Source organism: Heptranchias perlo, chromosome 40 (genome assembly GCF_035084215.1).
Source record: "Heptranchias perlo isolate sHepPer1 chromosome 40, sHepPer1.hap1, whole genome shotgun sequence".
NCBI lineage: Eukaryota > Metazoa > Chordata > Chondrichthyes > Hexanchiformes > Hexanchidae > Heptranchias > Heptranchias perlo.
In genome coordinates this window covers 15,857,879-15,875,283 of record NC_090364.1, presented here as the reverse complement: position 1 = coordinate 15,875,283, position 17,405 = coordinate 15,857,879, and the positions used below count along the sequence as shown (strand labels likewise).

The 17,405-nt window shown below is 43.0% G+C and overlaps 2 protein-coding genes and 1 non-coding gene across 5 annotated transcripts in view; all 3 read left to right on the top strand.

Annotated features, from left to right (window-relative positions):
• LOC137305387 (guanylyl cyclase C-like) overlaps positions 1 to 351 on the top strand; it is a 100,076-nt gene extending 99,725 nt beyond the window's left edge. The window contains exon 28 of the mRNA XM_067974221.1: positions 172 to 351. Coding sequence (XP_067830322.1) covers positions 172 to 340 — 169 coding nt within the window. The 3' untranslated portion in view covers positions 341 to 351. The remainder of the gene's footprint in view (positions 1 to 171) is intronic.
• Positions 352 to 9,723: 9,372 nt separating this feature from the next.
• On the top strand, positions 9,724 to 9,796 carry trnar-ccu (transfer RNA arginine (anticodon CCU)). Its single transcript has one exon. It is a non-coding gene; the product is annotated as a tRNA-Arg (tRNA).
• A 5,938-nt stretch (positions 9,797 to 15,734) lies between these two features.
• Positions 15,735 to 17,405, top strand: part of hmgxb4a (HMG box domain containing 4a) — a 46,029-nt gene continuing 44,358 nt past the window's right edge. For 2 of the 3 annotated variants that reach the window (XR_010958755.1, XM_067974689.1), the window contains exon 1: positions 15,739 to 16,116. The gene's annotated coding sequence lies outside the window, so the exon portion shown is untranslated. Of the gene's footprint in view, positions 16,117 to 17,405 lie in introns of all 3 variants that reach the window. The other variant, XM_067974690.1, reaches the window with a different exon arrangement.

Here is a 17,405-nt window from a genome sequence, read left to right as displayed (position 1 = left end):
CCATTACATTGAAATCAGTGTGTAACCGAGTGAACTGGTAACATCTGTTGTTCTTGCTTGCTCCAGAGGTGGCGCTGTAAGCTCACTCAGCTTATTGCCACGAGCACCTTTCACCGCACTAAGTGTGATCACGGGCTTGGGGGACTCACTCGTTTGTCTTTAATTCCACAGGGAAAACTTGCAGAGACTGCAGGCTGACTTTGCTCAGATGATAATTGCGTCCCTGGAGAAGAGGAGATCATCAGGATACCAGGCAGAGACGAACGAAGGGAACAGCAATGACTGGGAACTCGAGTACCTGCAGCTCAACTCAACAGAAATACTCAGCACATACCTGTAACCGTTAACAACGGGGTATCTGTTGCCAGGAGATATCTGGAACTGGGCTTCAGTCCTGTCTGGATGTATCATTTTACAGATGATCACTCTGAACTTTTAAGGAACATGGACCATAAACATGATTTTCTGATTTCTGTTCTTGAATCGTTATGCTTTTCAAGGTGAAAAAGTCATTGCTGGGGAGTGGAGTACATTTTCCAATTTTAGTATCAGGTGGTCCCAGGTCAGGTACAGGATGCAGAGTAAACCTCCCTTTACACTGCATTATTAACCAGCTCCATGTCAGGTACAGAACAAGATAGATGCAGTGCAAATTTCCCTCTCAGCTCAAGGTGTCAGCTGTGCTTAATTGGAAGCACTCTCAACATTGAGTCAGAAGGCCTTGAGCACATAATCAAGGCTGACACTTCAGTGCAGTACAGAGGGAGTGCTGCACTGTAGGAGGTGCCGTCTTTTGGATGAGATGTTAAATCGAGGCCCTTGTCTGCCTATTCAACTGGACAGATAGATCCCACGGTACTTCTTGAAGAGCAGGGGAGTTCTCCCAGAGTCCTGGCTAACATTCCCACCTCGACCAACATTGCCTCTAACGCAATTTATATCTGACCTGGAGGTGGCTAATGGGCCAGTGTAGCGACGCAGTGCCTCTAACTAATGCTATACCTGATCTGGAGGTAGGTGGTTAATGGAGCTGTACATGAAAGAAAAAAAGAACTTGCATGAAAGTAACACCTTTCACATCCTCAGGATGCCCCAAAATGTTTTAAAGCCAGTGAATTAGTTTTGAAGCGCAGTCATTGTTGTTTTATAGGCAAACACGGAAGCCAAGTTACACACAGCGAGATCCCACCAACAGCAAATGATAAATTCAGCTGTTTTTAAGTGAGTTTCTGTTTGCAATGTTGGTCAGTGGGAATTAAAAGTTATGACCAGGCAGAGACAGCCTTCAGCTGGTAAGAGGTTCAGTAGCAGAAAACAGGCTTCCTTTGTTACAGAATGGCTGCTTCCAGCCCTGTAGCTGTGCAGGGAAAGGTGATATAGGTGACATCTTTATGGCAGTTAAATGTCCTCCCAGCATACATGTTTTGACCATCAAATCGAGAAATTATAATTTCAATAGCTAAGGATATTGGCCCATATTTTGCTGTCGCCGGTCATCTAACGGCACCTGCTGTTAGTTAGACTTGCCCTTTGCATGTTTAGGATTTGAAATTTTTTGCGTGGCGAGTTGCTGAAAGTGCGAGCTGATAACAGCGCTGTGAGGGAAACAGGCAACTGGGACCTGAGTCAACAGGGCAAGCAACTGTATATCTCCTTAACCAATTGAAGAATTATAAACAGGCTTGGAAGGAAGTGGAAATTAGAGTGGGTGAATTCAATGTCAAATCAGGTGCAGAAAGAGATTGGATTAAGGGAGAGAGAAAAGAGACAGAAAGGAAAAGTAAAAATAAAATTTTAAATTTGACATTTTTAAAATCTCCAACAGCAATTTATACCTGAAAGAATGAGACTCCACACTTGTAATAGTTAATTTTCAGTGCCAGTGAGTTGACTGGCAGTAATCAACACTTATCATGTCGTTAAAAGGGTACTTGCACTTGAAATGACAAGACTTAACTTTCTGTGGCGAGTTTAGATTGTATCTACCACGCAAATACAGCAACTTCACGCCATTCAATACAGTTCAATGGAGAGGCAGACAGCGAGATGCCATTTTTGCAAAGCTAACTGCGGAGTGGCGCAGCCCGGACAGCAACTATTGAAAATTTGCGTTTAACAGCGCATGTGCCCCTCGCCTGAAGTTGCTGTACCATTACTGCATAAATGACGGCAAGTGCCATAGGACATAAGGACATAGGGACATAGGAACAGGAGTCGGCCATCCAGCCCCTCGAGCCTGCTCCGCCATTTGATAAGATCATGGCTGATCTGTGATCTAACTCCATATACCTGCCTTTGGCCCATATCCCTTAATACCATTAGCCTCACCGTTATTTTGACAGCAAATTCTAGCCCATTAACTCTTCCAAGGACACATTTGCACAAGGAATGTGGACTTGTGATAACGCCTATATGGGGCCTTTGTTACTCTCTCTAACTGTCTCCAGTTGAAAATTTGTGGAATTGTACTTGTTTTTCATAAGGGAAACAGCTATTTGAATGAGGTAATGCTATGGAACATGTGAATTTTCATGTGGCAGGATTGGAAAAAAGATTTTTAAAAAAGGTGGTTTAGGAGAGATATCTAAAAATTCGACGAGGTCTGATCAGCCTTGAAAATCTTCAAGCTCAAAACTGTAATGTGTTTGAATTCTCTGGTGAACTCGCAAATTATTGCAGTAAGTGTGCTGTTAGGTGTATGTTTATTATTGTCAATAATAGTTATTACAGTGTGCTTAATTCCTCTGAGTGTCAATAAATGCTTTGAACCGTATTATTTCGAGGAGTAACTTATAAACTTATTCGTAAGAAAACCCATCCTGTTTTATTTCTTTCATTTTACTTACTGCCTTTTATCACTTTTTCATTTCTTTCAAGTGATTTATTTCAATGAGTTAATGCTTTTCATTCATTCCTGATTTTTGTTTGATTATAATTCCTACTGCTTATAATTTTTTCACTTCTTTCAAGTTCAGTGATTTATTTCAGTGAATTAATACATTTCCTTTCATTCAGTCATGTTTTGCTCCAATTGGACTCATTTCGACTCATCAGTTTTTTTATTTCTTTCATTTTAGTTATTCTGCAGCCTTTTGTGCCTTAATTTCTTTCAAGAAAAGTGTTTTATTTCAGCGAGTTAATGCGTTCTCTTTCATTCACTTGTTTTATTTCTTTAATTTTGGTTATTTCTACTGCTTCTTGTCAATTTTTCATTTACTTCAAGGATTGTGTTTTATTTCAACAACAACAACTTGCATTTATATAGCGTCCATAACGTAGTAAAACATCCCAAGGTGCTTCACAGGAGCGATTATCAGACAAAATTCGATACCGAGTCACATAAGGAGATATTAGAACAGGTGACCAAAAGCTTGGTTTTAAGGAGCGACTTAAAGGAGGAGTAAGAGGCGGAGAGGTTTAGGGAAGAACTCCAGAGCTTAGGACCTAGTCATGGCCGCCAATGATGGAGCAAAGGAAATCGGGAATGTGCAAGAAGCCAGAATTGGAGGAGCACAGAGATCGCGGAGGGTTGTAGGGCTGGAGGAGGTTACAGAGATAGGGAGGGGCAAGGCCATGGAGGGATTTGAACACAGGGATGAGAATTTTAAAATCGAGGTGTTCCCGGACCAGGAGTGCAGCTCAAACAACACTCAAGAAGCTCGACACCATCCAGGACAAAGCAGCCCGCTTGATTGGCACCCCATCCACCACCCTAAACATTCACTCCCTTCACCACCGGCGCACCGTGGCTGCAGTGTGTACCATCCACAAGATGCATTGCAGCAACTCGCCAAGGCTTCTTTGACAGCACCTCCCAAACCCGCGGCCTCTACCACCTAGAAGGACAAGGGCAGCAGGCATATGGGAACAACACCACCTGCACGTTCACCTCCAAGAGTCACACCATCCCGACTTGGAAATATATCGCCGTTCCTTCATCGTCTCTGGGTCAAAATCCTGGAATTCCCTACCGAACAGCTCTGTGGGAGAACCTTCACCACATGGGCTGCAGTGGTTCAAGAAGGCGGCTCATCACTGCCTTCTCAAGGGCAATTAGGGATGGGCAATAAATGCCGGCCTCGCCAGCGATGCCCACATCCCATGAACGTATAATAAAAAAATACAAAAGCAAAGAACAGTAGAGATCCTGCGGACTGGGAGAGATGTAAAGAGCAACAAAAGGATATAAAGAAAATAGCTGCAAAAAGGGAATACGAGAAAAAACTTGCGAGAGATATCATGGACAATACTAAAGGATTTTACAAGTACTTTAAAAGAAAGAGGGTGGCTAACGGTACAGTGGGCCCCTTGAAGACAGACGAAGATGATATTGTAATTGAAAATCAGGAAATGGCAGACTTGCTAAATACTTTGTATCAGTCTTCACAATAGAGGAAGAGGATAAAGTACCAGAGAAATGAGGAAAACTAAAAATAAATCAAGGGGAGGAACTTACTAGATTTAATATAAGTAAAAAAAAATGGTAATGGAGAAAATAATGGGACTGAAGGTAGACAAATCTCCAGGACCTGATGGTTTCCAACCCCAGGGTATTAAAAGAAGTAGTTGAGGAAATGCTCTAGTCATGGTCTCCCAAAATGCTCTTGATTCAGGAATTGTCCCCTTGGATTGGAAAATTGCCAATGTCACTCCATTATTTAAGAAGGGTAGGAGAGAAAAACTATGAAATTATAGACCTATTAGTCTCACGTCTATTGTGGGGAAGTAACTAGAATCTGTTATTAGGGACAGAGTGACTGAGCACTTGGACTAATATGAGCTGATTAAAGAGTCAGCATGGATTGGTAAAGGGTGAGTCATGTCTAACAAACCTAGTTGAATTTTTTGAGGATGTAACTAACGTGATAGATAAGGGAGTGTCTATGGATGTTATTTATTTGGACTTCCAGTAGGCATTCAACAAGGTTCCACCTAAGAGACTGTTAACAAAAATGAGAGCTCATGGAATTGGAGGCAACCTATTGCTATGGGTAAGGAATTGGTTAGGATGTGGGAGACAGAGAGTAGGAATAATGGGTATGTACACAAATTGGCAGGATGTGACTAGTGGTGTTCCCCAGGGATCTGTACTGAGGCCTCAGCTTTTCAATATAATTTATAAATGACTTAGATGAAGAAATAGGAAGCCGTTTATCCAAGTTTGCTGATGACGCCAAGTTAGGTGGCACAGTAAATAGTGTAGATGGAAGCAGAAAGTTGCAAAGGGACATTGAGAGAATAAGTGTGCGGGCAAAACTGTGGTGGATGGATTTCAACACAGGTAAGTGTGAGGTCATCCATTTTGGACCTAAGAAAGATAGATCAGAGTATTTTCCAAATGGTGAAAAGCTAGGAACAGTGGAGGAGCAGAGAGATTTAGGGGTCCAAGTACAGGAATCACTAAAAGCTGGTAGACAGGTACAAAAAATAAGGAAAAGGGTTAATGGAATGTTGTCTTTTATCTCAAGGGGGCTGGAATACAAAGGAGTGGAAGTTATGTTACAGTTATATGAAGCTCGGAATGGAGCCCATTTGGATTACTGCATTCGGTTCTGAGCATCACAACTCAGGAAGGATATATTGGCCTTGGATAGGGTGCAGCGCAGATTCACCAGAACTGTGCCAAAGGCTGCAGACAGGTCGAGAAGGGTGAGGAGGGATAAGTCACCATGGTCACTGTCACATACTATGTTATATGTGACTTTGATCAGGGCCGTTTCAATGCTGCGGCTGGGGCGGAAACCCGATTAGAGGGGTTCAAACATGGAGTTACGGGAAAGATAGGCATGGGTTTGGGAGATGACAACACATTCAAGGACTTTGGAGAGGAAACAGAGGTTAGAGATGGGGCGGTAGTTTGTAAGTACAGAAAGGAAGTTGGGTGGTCAGCAGTTTGGTGGGAATAGGGTCGAAGGAGCAGGGGGTGGGTCTCATGGACAAGATGAGCTTGGAGAGGTCATGAGGGGAGATAGGAGAGGAACTAGAGAAAGATGAGAGTTCAGGGCTAGGGCAGAGGGAAACCGTAGGAGAAGTTTGGCTTGGTGGACTAGGAGAAGGGAGGAAAGAAGCAGAGGCAGATGAATGGATGGTCTCAATTCTAGTCCATGAGCTCCTCGTACTTCTTGTTGGAGGTAAGGGTGGAGGGAGCAGGGGACAGCGGTTTAAGAAGATGGTTAGTAGTGGGGAAGAGAAGGCGGGGGTTATCTTTGCATTCCAGGATGATCCTGGAGTATTGAGCAATTTTGGCAGAAGAGCGCAGGACCCAATGGTGCTTTATGTGGTCCAGCCGGATCTGGCAATGAGTGGTGAAACCAATTGTCTGCCAAAAACTTTCAAGTCTGTGTCACTTGGACATAAGGGAGCGAAAATGGGGGCCATACAGGGGGAATGACCAGGGTGGGAGAGAGTAAGGGTTTTACTGGTGGCAAGGGCATCAAAGGTGGAGGTGAGGGTGTGATTGAGCAGATCGGTAGCTGCAGAAATGATGTGGTGAATGGAGGGCCAAAGGCTGGACAGTTGGGAATTTGAAAGTGACTTGGGGGAGAGTTTTTTGCAGGGACGAACACAGAATGAAGTGGGGCTGGGAGGGGGAAGGGGGATGTGAGTGGAGAGGGATACAAGGAAGTGATCAGAGATGCCCCTATCAGTGATTGACATGATGGGAGTAGAGAGACCACGTAAGATGGCAAAGTCGAGGGGGTGGCCATGAATATGGGTAGGGGAGTTTATATGGAGGGTGAGATTAAGGGAGGATAGGAGGGCAGTGAACTCAGAGGAGAGAGAGCACGAGGAGTTGAGGTGGAGATTGAAATCACCGAGGGTGAGAAGTCACTCTGTGCAGAGGCTGAGGGAGGAAAGCAGTGAAAATATCTCGGTGAGAAACTTGGTGTGGTACTTGGGTGGGCGATAGAGAACGAGGATTTTAAAGGAGAGGTGAAAGGGGTGGAACAAGGTGAGATGCTCAAAGGTGGAGAAGGTGCCAGAGGAACAGGGAAACAGACCAAAGTGTGATTTGGTGATAAAGGTCACACTGCTACCGCGGTGGTCTGGGCGGGGAAGGTGGTGGAAGGTATAGCCAGGCGGGGAGGCTTCATTAAGGGGGAAGGTGTCATCACTCATGAGCCAAGTTTCCGTCAAGGCCATGATGTCGATGCAATCATGGATGGCAAGGGCCTTCTTCACAAGTGAACGGACATTCTGGAGGGTGATATGGAGAGGGGCGGTGATAGCTGATCCACTGGCAGAGTCCACGGGGGGACGGGAAGGAGATTGGCAAGATTAGCCCCCAGCGGGCGTGCTGGGCGGGAAGATCGGTGAGAGAGTAGGATGGGGCAATTGGGATTGCTGCTCGTAAGGATGCAGCAACCAGTGCCTCGATGAGCATTTCGGAGGATGCCAAGAGAGGCAATGAGGGAAATTATAGGCTTATCCAAGCGGGAGTCAAGCCTGGGACGGCGGCAGGAGCGCTAGGAAGGTCGAGGAGTGCCAAAGAGTTGGGGTGGGGATCTAGGGGGGGGGGCAAAGTACCCGAGAAGGGAGAAATGAAAGGAGGCAAGATGACAGGAGAAAGCCGCCAAGGAGGGGTAAAGAGAAGAAAAAGGGAAATAGAAGCAATGGGCTCAGGTCCGGAGTGGCACGCAGATAGACACAGGGAAACTCAAGTTACACCGGCATAGCAAAGGTTAGGATAGATAATACCCTGGTGGTAAACAGAGAATAGAGAGGAGACAATCGGAGAGAGTCCAAACTAATTCATTGAACTAATACTTTTTCTTTCAATCACTTGTTTTATTTCCTTCATTTTAGTTATTACTACTGCCTTTTATCACTTTTTCATTTTGTTCAAGGAAAGTGTTTTATTTCAGTGAGTTAATGGTTTTTCTTTCATTCATCGTTTTATTTCTTTGTTTACTGATTTGTTATGAATTAATTATGAGTTAATATTTTCTCTTGCATTTTGATTCATTTTTTCATTCTTCAATTGTCCTCACTTGTACTACTTATCTCTTCTTGATTTTTTTTCAATTCGGTCATTTATGTCAGTGATTTAATGCCTTTTTTCATTCAGTCATTTTGTTTCAATATTACTTCTGATCACTTTTTCATTTTTCTCAAGTAATATGATTTTTTCAGAGAATTAATGTTTTTCCTCATTCTGTCATTTATTTCTTCAATTGTGCTAATTTCTATTATTTACCACGTTGGTTCTTTCCATGTCAAGTAATTTAAACAACAGTGAGTTAATGCTTTTTCTTCCGTTTAGTAATTTTATTTCTTCAATTGTACGGGGAAACAGCACGAAAATGGGTCTCATCAATTGAGCTCATCCAAATCTCTGCTGCCCGTATCCTATCTCACACCAAGTCCCATTCACACATCTCCCTGTGCTCGCTGACCTACATCGGTTTGGCAGCGCCTTGATTTTAAAATTCTCATCCTTGTTTTCAAATCCCTCCATGGCCTCGCCTCTCTCTATCTCTGTAACCTTCTCCTCCTCCGAGATCTCTGCGCTCCTCCAATTCTGGCCTCTTGCGCATCCGCGATTTTAATCGCTCCACCATTGGCGGCCGTGCCTTCAGCTGTCCGGGTCCTAAGCTCTGGAATTCCCTCCCTAAACCTCTCCGCCTCTCTACCTCCTTTAAGACAGTCCTCTTACCTCTTTGACCAAGCTTCATGTTGTTCGGTGTCACATTTAGTCTGATAATGCTCTTGCGAAGTGCCTTGGGATGTTTTACTATGTAAATGAAAGTTGTTGTTGTTGTTGATGGCTCTGGTATGGCACAAGCAGTGGGAGATATGATAGGTGATAGCCTCCATCTAGTTTACTCTAACTACAAGTTAGAGTAAACTTCTAAGACTCTGAAATGGGAGGCAGACTTTGGAGCTGTCAATTGCCCTCAGGTGGCTTATGTTATTTATTCAGCTCCAGTGGCCTAGTGGATAAGGCACTACCCTCCTTAAGCTAGGGTTTGAGCCCTATCTGGGGTGATGTGCTTTTAAAGATTGATGCTCGGCAAGGTTTATATGAATTACAATCCACTCTCTTTAAAAGTTAATCAGTACGGTCATGCTAAGATGTCTTTATATAAATCCTGGCATGTTTCCACACACTGCAGCTGTGAACAAAGGTACTTTGTGTTCTGGAGCCATGGTATTCTGAAGTTTGGTACCCAGAGGATGCAAATTTAAGGTAATTGGCAAAAGAGCCAGGTGGGGATGTGAGTTTTTTTTATGCAGCGAGTTGTTATGATTTGGAATGCACTGCCTGAAGGGGCGGTGGAAGCAGATTCAATAGTAACTTTCAAAAGGGAATTGGATAAATACTTGAAGGGGAAACATTTTCAGGGCCATGGGGAATGGAACTAATTGGACAGCTCTTTCAGGGAGCAGGCACAGGCACGATGGGCCGAATGGCCTCCTCCTGTGCTGTATTATTCTATGATTCTATGAAGGGTAATTGACATGAAACGTTAACACTATTTCTCTCCTGAGTTTCCCCAGCATCTTCTGGGGATTTTTTTTTGCAAAATAATTTTTTTTATACTAATACACAAATTAGCATCAAACTAGTTATTTGTTCTTTCCTATGCACGAGTCGGAATGAAAGAGACAATGTTACTAAAAGTTTCTCTGTGTGCGTTGAGAATAATTCGCAATGTAAATAATGAATTACATGTCACAAAATAGCAGTTAAGTATCACGATTTTCAAGTATTTGCGTGTAGCCCCAGTGGCCTAATGGATAAGGCACTGGCCTCCTAAGCCAGGGATTGTGGGTTCGAGTCCCATCTGGGGTGGTGTAAAATTTTAATTTTGTGCAACATATTTTTTTAAAGAAAAGAATGATTTTATTTTTAAACCAAGTTTTAAGAATATTTTTTTCCCAATTTTTCATAATTTATTTTGAAATAAAAATTGTCAAATTAGAATTTACTGCTTTTTAAATTGAAATTTTAAAGTTGGACTTTAGAGAGAAAATGAATTTGTATTTGATTTTCCATTAACATTTATTTTTTAAATCATTATTGTCAGAATTATTAAATGAAGATAATGAGAAAGGCAGTCCAAGCTGAAACAATGCAATGTTTTGCTTTGTCTTTCTGCCTCCTGCGGGAAACATTGTGTAATTACAATTATTATTTGTATTTTGTTATTTCTACTCAAAATGAGTTAAAAACACATACAGGAATACGAATTGACTCTTTCAACAAGGAATTTTCTTTGTCGTTTTTGGCCGCTGAAGAGTTACTTGTCCAGGTGATGCCCAAACCTCAATCATGCAAAGTACAATTATTTTACTGGGATAGTCACTGTGCAATGCTGCTTTACATTGCTGAGTTTCATTTATGTCTTGAGGGTAATAACTATTTTTGTGAACATTTTCAGTCCTTCATTTGTGAAATAAGAGGACCCGGACTCCTAGTCTCTGTTCAGTAACTCCCTCCTACGAGCTGCTTTTATTTCCTCCTTGATTTCTATTTTGGACAGTTACATGGGTAAGATGGGTATAGAGGGATATGGGCCAAGTGCAGGCAATTGGGACTAGCTTAGTGGTATAAACTGGGCGACATGGACATGTTGGGCCGAAGGGCCTGTTTCCATGTTGTAAACTTCTATGATTCTATGATTTTGAGAGTGTAACTTATGAAATCTGTGCTGATTGTATCCATCACATCATGTTGGAAGAAGATCAGTGAATATAAGGCAGATAGAACTTAATGTGTGAAACATGCAACACAATCGTTCAAAGCTATGCAATATTCACACCATGTCTATGAAGTCTGTACAACAACAACTTGCATTTATATAGCGCCTTTATTGTAGTAAAACGACCCAAGGCGCTTCACAGGAGTGATCATCAAACAAAATTTGATAGGAGCTCAATATGCTCTGCCACAGGGTTTAAATTTCTTTCTTTTGTTAATAAATCCAACTCCCCAATACGTTGCCTTGCTACCTGAACACTCCGAACCTCAATCTGGCACCCACCCTCACCCTGGCCTCAATGCTGGCCTCTATCTGTATACACCTCGCCCAAACTGACCCTGCCAAAAACATAACCTGTGATGAGTGAAGCTGGAGGTCCATTAGAATATATCTGGTCCACAAGCGGTAGATATGGTGGCTGTGCCTTCAGCTCTCTCGGCCCTAAGCTCTGGAATTCCTTCCCTAAACCTCTCCCTCCTCCTTTAAGACGCTTCTTAAAACCTACCTCTTTGACCGAGCTTTTGGTCACCTCCACATGTGGCTCCGTGTCAAATTTTGTTTGATAATCGCTCCTGTGAAGTGCCTTGGGACGTTTTTACTACGTTAAGTGTGCTATATAATTGCAAGTTGTTGTTGTTGATATACGCTGTGTATACAACGTGTATATGTTACATTGAGTTTTGCCGTAATATATAGACTGTGCATATATGTATAATATACACAGAAAGTTTATAACATATATAATATATAGACTGTGCATATATGTATTATATACACAGAACGTTTATAACATATGCTGTATGTATATAGCCTATGAATAATATATACACTGTAATGTTTCACTTAGTTTTTGACGGATGCTTAGGTAGGCAAATGTGGCAGTGTTGGGTCTCGGTTCAGGAATGCCTCGATTTTAAAATTCTCATCCTTGTTCACAAATCCCTCCAAGGCCTCGCCCCTCCCTATCCCTGTAATCTTCTCCAGCCCTACAACCCTCCGAGATCGCTGCGCCCCTCCAATTCTTGCCACTTGCGCATTCCCGATTTAATTGCTCCACCATTGGCGGCCATACTTTCAGCTGTCAAGGCCCTAAGCTCTGGGATTCCCTCCCTAAACCTCTCCGCCTCTCCACCTCTCTCTCCTCCTTTAATACGTTCCTTAGAATCATAGAAAATTTACGGCACAGAAGAAGGCCATTCGACCCATCGTGTCCATGCCGGCCGAAAATGAATCACCCAGCCTAATCCCACTTTCCAGCACTTGGTCCGTAGCCCTGTAGGTTACGGCACTTCAAGCGCACATCCAGGTACTTTTTAAATGAGTTGAGGGTTTCTGCCTCTACCACCCTTTCAGGAAGTAAGTTCCAGGCCCCTACCACCCTCTGGGTGAAAAAATTTTTCCTTTATCAATCATTTTAAATCTATGCCTCCTGGTTATTGACCTCTCTGCTAAGGGAAATAGATCCTTCCTATCCACTCTATCTAGGCCCCTCATAATTTTGTACACCTCAATTAAATCACCCCTCAGCCTCCTCTATTCCAAGGAAAACAACCCCAGCCTATCCAATCTTTCCTCATAACTAAAATTCTCCAGACCTGGCAACATCCTTGTAAATCTCCTCTGTATCCTCTCTAGTGCAATCACATCCTTCCTGTAATGTGGTGACCAGAACTGTACGCAGTACTCAAGCTGTGGCCTAACTTGTAGGTAGTTACCAGAGAGTAGGAATAAACAGGTCTTTTTCAGATTAGCAGACTGTGACTAGTCAGGTACCACAGGGATCGGTGCTTGGGCCCCAGCTATTCACAATCTATATCAATGATTTGGATGAGGGGACCAAATGTAATATTTCCAAGTTTGCTGATGACACAAAACTAGGTGAGAATGTGAGTTGTGAGGAGGATGCAAAGAGGCTTCAAGGGGACATAGACAGGCTAAGTGAATGGGCAAGAACATGGCAGAATGAATATAATGTGGAAAAATGTGAAGTTTTCTACTTTGGTAGGAAAAACAGAAATGCAGAGTATTTTTTAAATGGTGAGAGATTGGGAAATGTTGATGTTCAAAGGGACCTGGGTGTCCTTATAAATGAGTCACTGAAAGGTAACACACAGGTGCGGCAAGCAATTAGGAAGGCAAATGGTACCAACGTATTACAAGAGGATTTGAGTAGAGGAGTAAACATGTCTTACTGCAATTATACAGGGCCTTGGTGAAACTGCACCTGGAGTATTGTGTACAATTTTGGTCTCCTTGACTAAGAAAGGATATACTTGCCAAAGAGGGAGTGCAACGAAGGTTCACCAGACTGATTCCTGGAATGGCGGGATTGTCGTATGAGGAGAGATTGAGTAGACTAGGCCTGTATTCGCTAGAGTTTAGAAGAATGAGAGGTGATCTCATTGAAACATACAAAATTCTTACAGGGCTCGACAGGGTAGATGCAGGGAGGATGTTTCCCCTGGCTGGGAGTCTAGAACCAGGGGTCACAGTCTCCAAATATGGGGTCGGCCATTTAGGACTGAGATGAGGAGAAATTTCTTCACTCAGAGAGTGATGATCCTTTGGAATTCTCTACCCCAGGGGGCTGTGGAGGCTCAGTCATTGAGTTCATTTAAAACAGAGATCGATAGATTTCAAGTTATTAAAGGCATCAAGGGATATGGGGATGGTGCAGAAAAATGGCTTTGAGGTAAAGATCAGCCATGATCTTATTGAATGGCGGAGAAGGATCGAGGGGCCAGATGGCCTACTCCTGCTCCTATTTCTTATGTTCTTATGTTCTAGTGTTTTATACAGTTCCAGCATAACCTTCCTGCTCTTATATTCTATGCCTCGGCTAAGAAAGGAGAATATGTCATATGCCTTCTTAACCACCTTATCTACCTGTCCTGCTGCCTTCAGGGATCTGTGGACATGCACTCCAAGGTCCCTCTCTTCCTCTACATCTCTCAGTATCCTCCCATTTACTGTGTACTCCCTTGCCTTGTTTGCCCTCCCCAAATGCATTACCTCACATTTCTCGGGATTGAATTCCATTTGCCACTTTTCTGCCCACCTGACCAATCCATTGATATCTTCCTGCAGTCTACAGCTTTCCTCCTAACTATCAACCACACGGCCAATTTTTGTATCATTTGCAAACTTCTTAATCATGCCCCCTACATTTAAGTCTAAATCATTAATATATATCACAAAAAGCAAAGAACCTAATACTGAGCCCTGCGAAATCCCACTGGAAACATCCTTCCAGTCACAAAAACACCCGTCGACCATTACCCTTTGCTTCCTGCCACTGCGCCAATTTTGTATCCAACTTGCCACTTTCCCCTTTTTTAACCAGTCTCCCATGTGGGACCTTGTCAAAAGCCTTGCTAAAATCCATGTGGACTACATCAAACGCACCACCCTCATCTACCCTCCTTGTTACCTCTTCAAAAAATTAGTCAGACACGATCTTCCCTTAACAAATCTGTACTGACTGTCCTTGATTACTCCGTGCCTTTTTAAGTGACGGTTTATCCAGTCCCTCAGAATTGATTCCAATAATTTGCCCACCACCGAGGTTAAACTGACTGGCCCATTACTCGGTCTATCCCTCACTCCCTTTTTAAACAACTGTACAATGTTAGCAGTCCTCCAATCCTCTGGCACCATGGCTGAATCCAGTGAGGATTGGAAAATGATGGTCAGAGCCTCCGCTATTTCCTCCCTTGCTTCTTATAACAGCCTGGGATAAATTTCATCTGGCCCTGGTGATTTATCTGTATTCAAAGGTGCTAAACCCCTTAATACTTCCTCTCTCACTATGTTTATTTCATCCAATATTTCACACTCCTCCTCCTTAACTACAATGCGTCCCTTTCTTTTGTGAATACAGATGCCAAGTATTCATTAAGAACCATACCAACATCTTCCGCCTCCACACATAGGTTACCTTTTTGGTCTCTAATAGGTCCTACTCTTTCCTTAGTTATCCTCTTGCTCTTAATGTACTTATAAAACATCTTTGGGTTTTCCTTGCCAATATTTTTGCATGCCCTCTCTTTGCTTTCCTAATTTCATTTTTAATTTCACCCCTGCAGTTTTTATACTCCTCTAGGCTTTCTGTAGTGTTGAGTTCTCGGTGTCTGACATAAACTTTCCTTTTCTGCCTTATCTTACCCTGTATGCTCCTTGACATCCAGGGGGCTCTAGAATTGGCAGTCCCACCCTTTTTCTTTGTGGGAACATGTTTACTCTGAACCCCTTGAATCTCGTCCTTGAATGCCTCCCACTGCTCTGACATATTTACCATCAAGTAGCTGTTTCCAGTCCACTTTTGCTAAATCACTTCTCAGCTTAGTAAAATTGGCCTTTCCCCAATTGAGAACTTTAACTCCTGTTCTATCTTTGTCCTTTTCCATAACTATACTAAAACTAACTGAATTATAATCGCTTCCACCAAAATGCTCTCCCACTGCTACTTCTTCCACCTGCCCAGCTTCATTTCCTAAAACTAAATCCAGAACTGCCCCCTCTCGTGTTGGGCTTGCTACGTACTGGCTAAAAAAGTTCTCCTGAATGCAATTTAAGAATTTTGTGCCCTCTATGCCCTTCACACTGTTTGTATTCCAGTTAATATTAAAAGCTAATATATTTGTATCCCAGTTGATATTAAAACCTACCTCTTTGACCAAGCTTTTGGTAAACTGTCCTAATACCTCCTTATGTGGCTCGGTGGCAATTTTTGTTTGATAATCGCTGTGAAGCGCCTTGGGACATTTAACAATGTTAAAGGCGCTATATAAATGCAGGTGGTTGTTGTTGGTTATGGGATAACTATTGACTAGGAAAATTCCCCAACTCTTCTATTTGCTATGGGGTCTTTTGTATTCACCTAAACATGTAATCTATATTTAAAATCATATATGATGTATGTATGTAGCATACATATGTTATGTATCGAGTGTTGCTTGTGCTGCTGCAGGGATGGGGATCGATGCGCTCTGTGCTCGATTGCCTCCGGCTCTCTGCTTTTTCTTGGACCAATATGGCGGCGGTTAACGGCGAATGGCGGTCCGGAGTGGCGGCTTCCCGGTACGAGTCCAGCCCGAGAGAGTGCGCGTCTGCGGCCCGCTGTGGCACCGAATAACTGCGCCCTTAACGCACCGAGTAACCGCCGCGGACTCGCTGGGATCGAGGGGGAAACCGTGCAAACGGCCGAGGAGGCCTACCGGATCGAGCAAAGCCTCGGTGTTTCCTGGATACTGTGGCCGGGAGAGATCGTTTGGTGGGCGGACGCTGGAGGGGATTTAGGTGGATCAGCGGCGGAGGGTGGGAAAGCTGGGCGCAGAGATTAACAGAAAGAGCGGGAAGGCAGTGCTACCCTGGGAGAGGTGCTCCCCTGGGCCTCGAGGGCCAATATAAGGTCAAATATCATATCTCTTATTTCAGTATTAAATTCAACTCTGGTTTCATTCACTCACATTTTGTAAATTTAATGTCTTTTTAAAAATTATTTAAGCAGAAAATTATTTTAAATTCATCAGATTTTTTAGAAGGAGTTCTCCTTCAGATAACCTGAGTAATTTTGCTGTTAAATATGGAATTAATCCATGTGAGGGGGGAGAGACTGGAGATTACCATGGGGTCAATTTAGTTGCTGTTTATACGTGGTTATTGGAGGTTAATGCAGAGTTATCAATTGTAAACAATTTTACAACACCAAGTTATAGTCCAACAAATTTATTTTAAATTCCACAAGCTTTCGGAGGCTTCCTTCCTCAGGTGAACGGTGTGGAAACATTTCCACACCGTTCACCTGAGGAAGGAGGAAGCCTCCGAAAGCTTGTGGAATTTAAAATAAATTTGTTGGACTATAACTTGGTGTTGTAAAATTGTTTACAATTGTCAACCCCAGTCCATCACCGGCATCTCCACATCAGAGTTATCAATACAGTATTGGGGAAAATGCTACATGGCATTTGTGATGCAAAATGGGTATTACGTAGAATTTACAGCACAGAAACAGGCCATTCGGCCCAACTAGTCCATGCTGCACACGAGCCTCCTCCCACCCTATTTCGTCTCATCCTATCTGTATGCCCTTCTATTCCTTTCACCTTCATGTACTTATCTAGCTTTCCCCTTAAATGCATCTATGGTATTTGCCTCAACCACTCCATGTGGTAGCAAGTTCCATATTCCCACCACTCTTTGGGTAAAGAACTTTCTCCTGAATTCTTTATTGGATTATTAGTGCCTATCATATTTATGACCCCTATTTTTGGACCCCCCCCCCCCCCAATAAGTGGAAACACCTTCTCTATGTCTCCCCTATCAAACCCTTTCATAATCTTAAAGACCTTTATATCAGGTCACCCCCCAGCCTTCTCTTTTCTAGAGAAAAGAGCCCCAGCCTGTTCAGCCTTTCCTGATAGCTATAACCTCTCAGTTTTGGTATCATCCTTGTAAATCATCTTTGCACCTTCTTCATTGCCACTATATCCATTTTTGGATTGCAAATCATTGAAATATATGGAGTGGTATTTGATTTTCAAAGTGAGATACATTAAAACAGGCTACATTTAAGATTCCCAAAATTTCAGTAAGCTTATCCTGCAAGTATCTGATGCTTGCAGACAAGAAAAGTCCCAGATTTGATCCCTGCTTAGCTCAGGTGGTGGTCAGGGTGCTAGAGTTGGTCTTGGTTCTCCT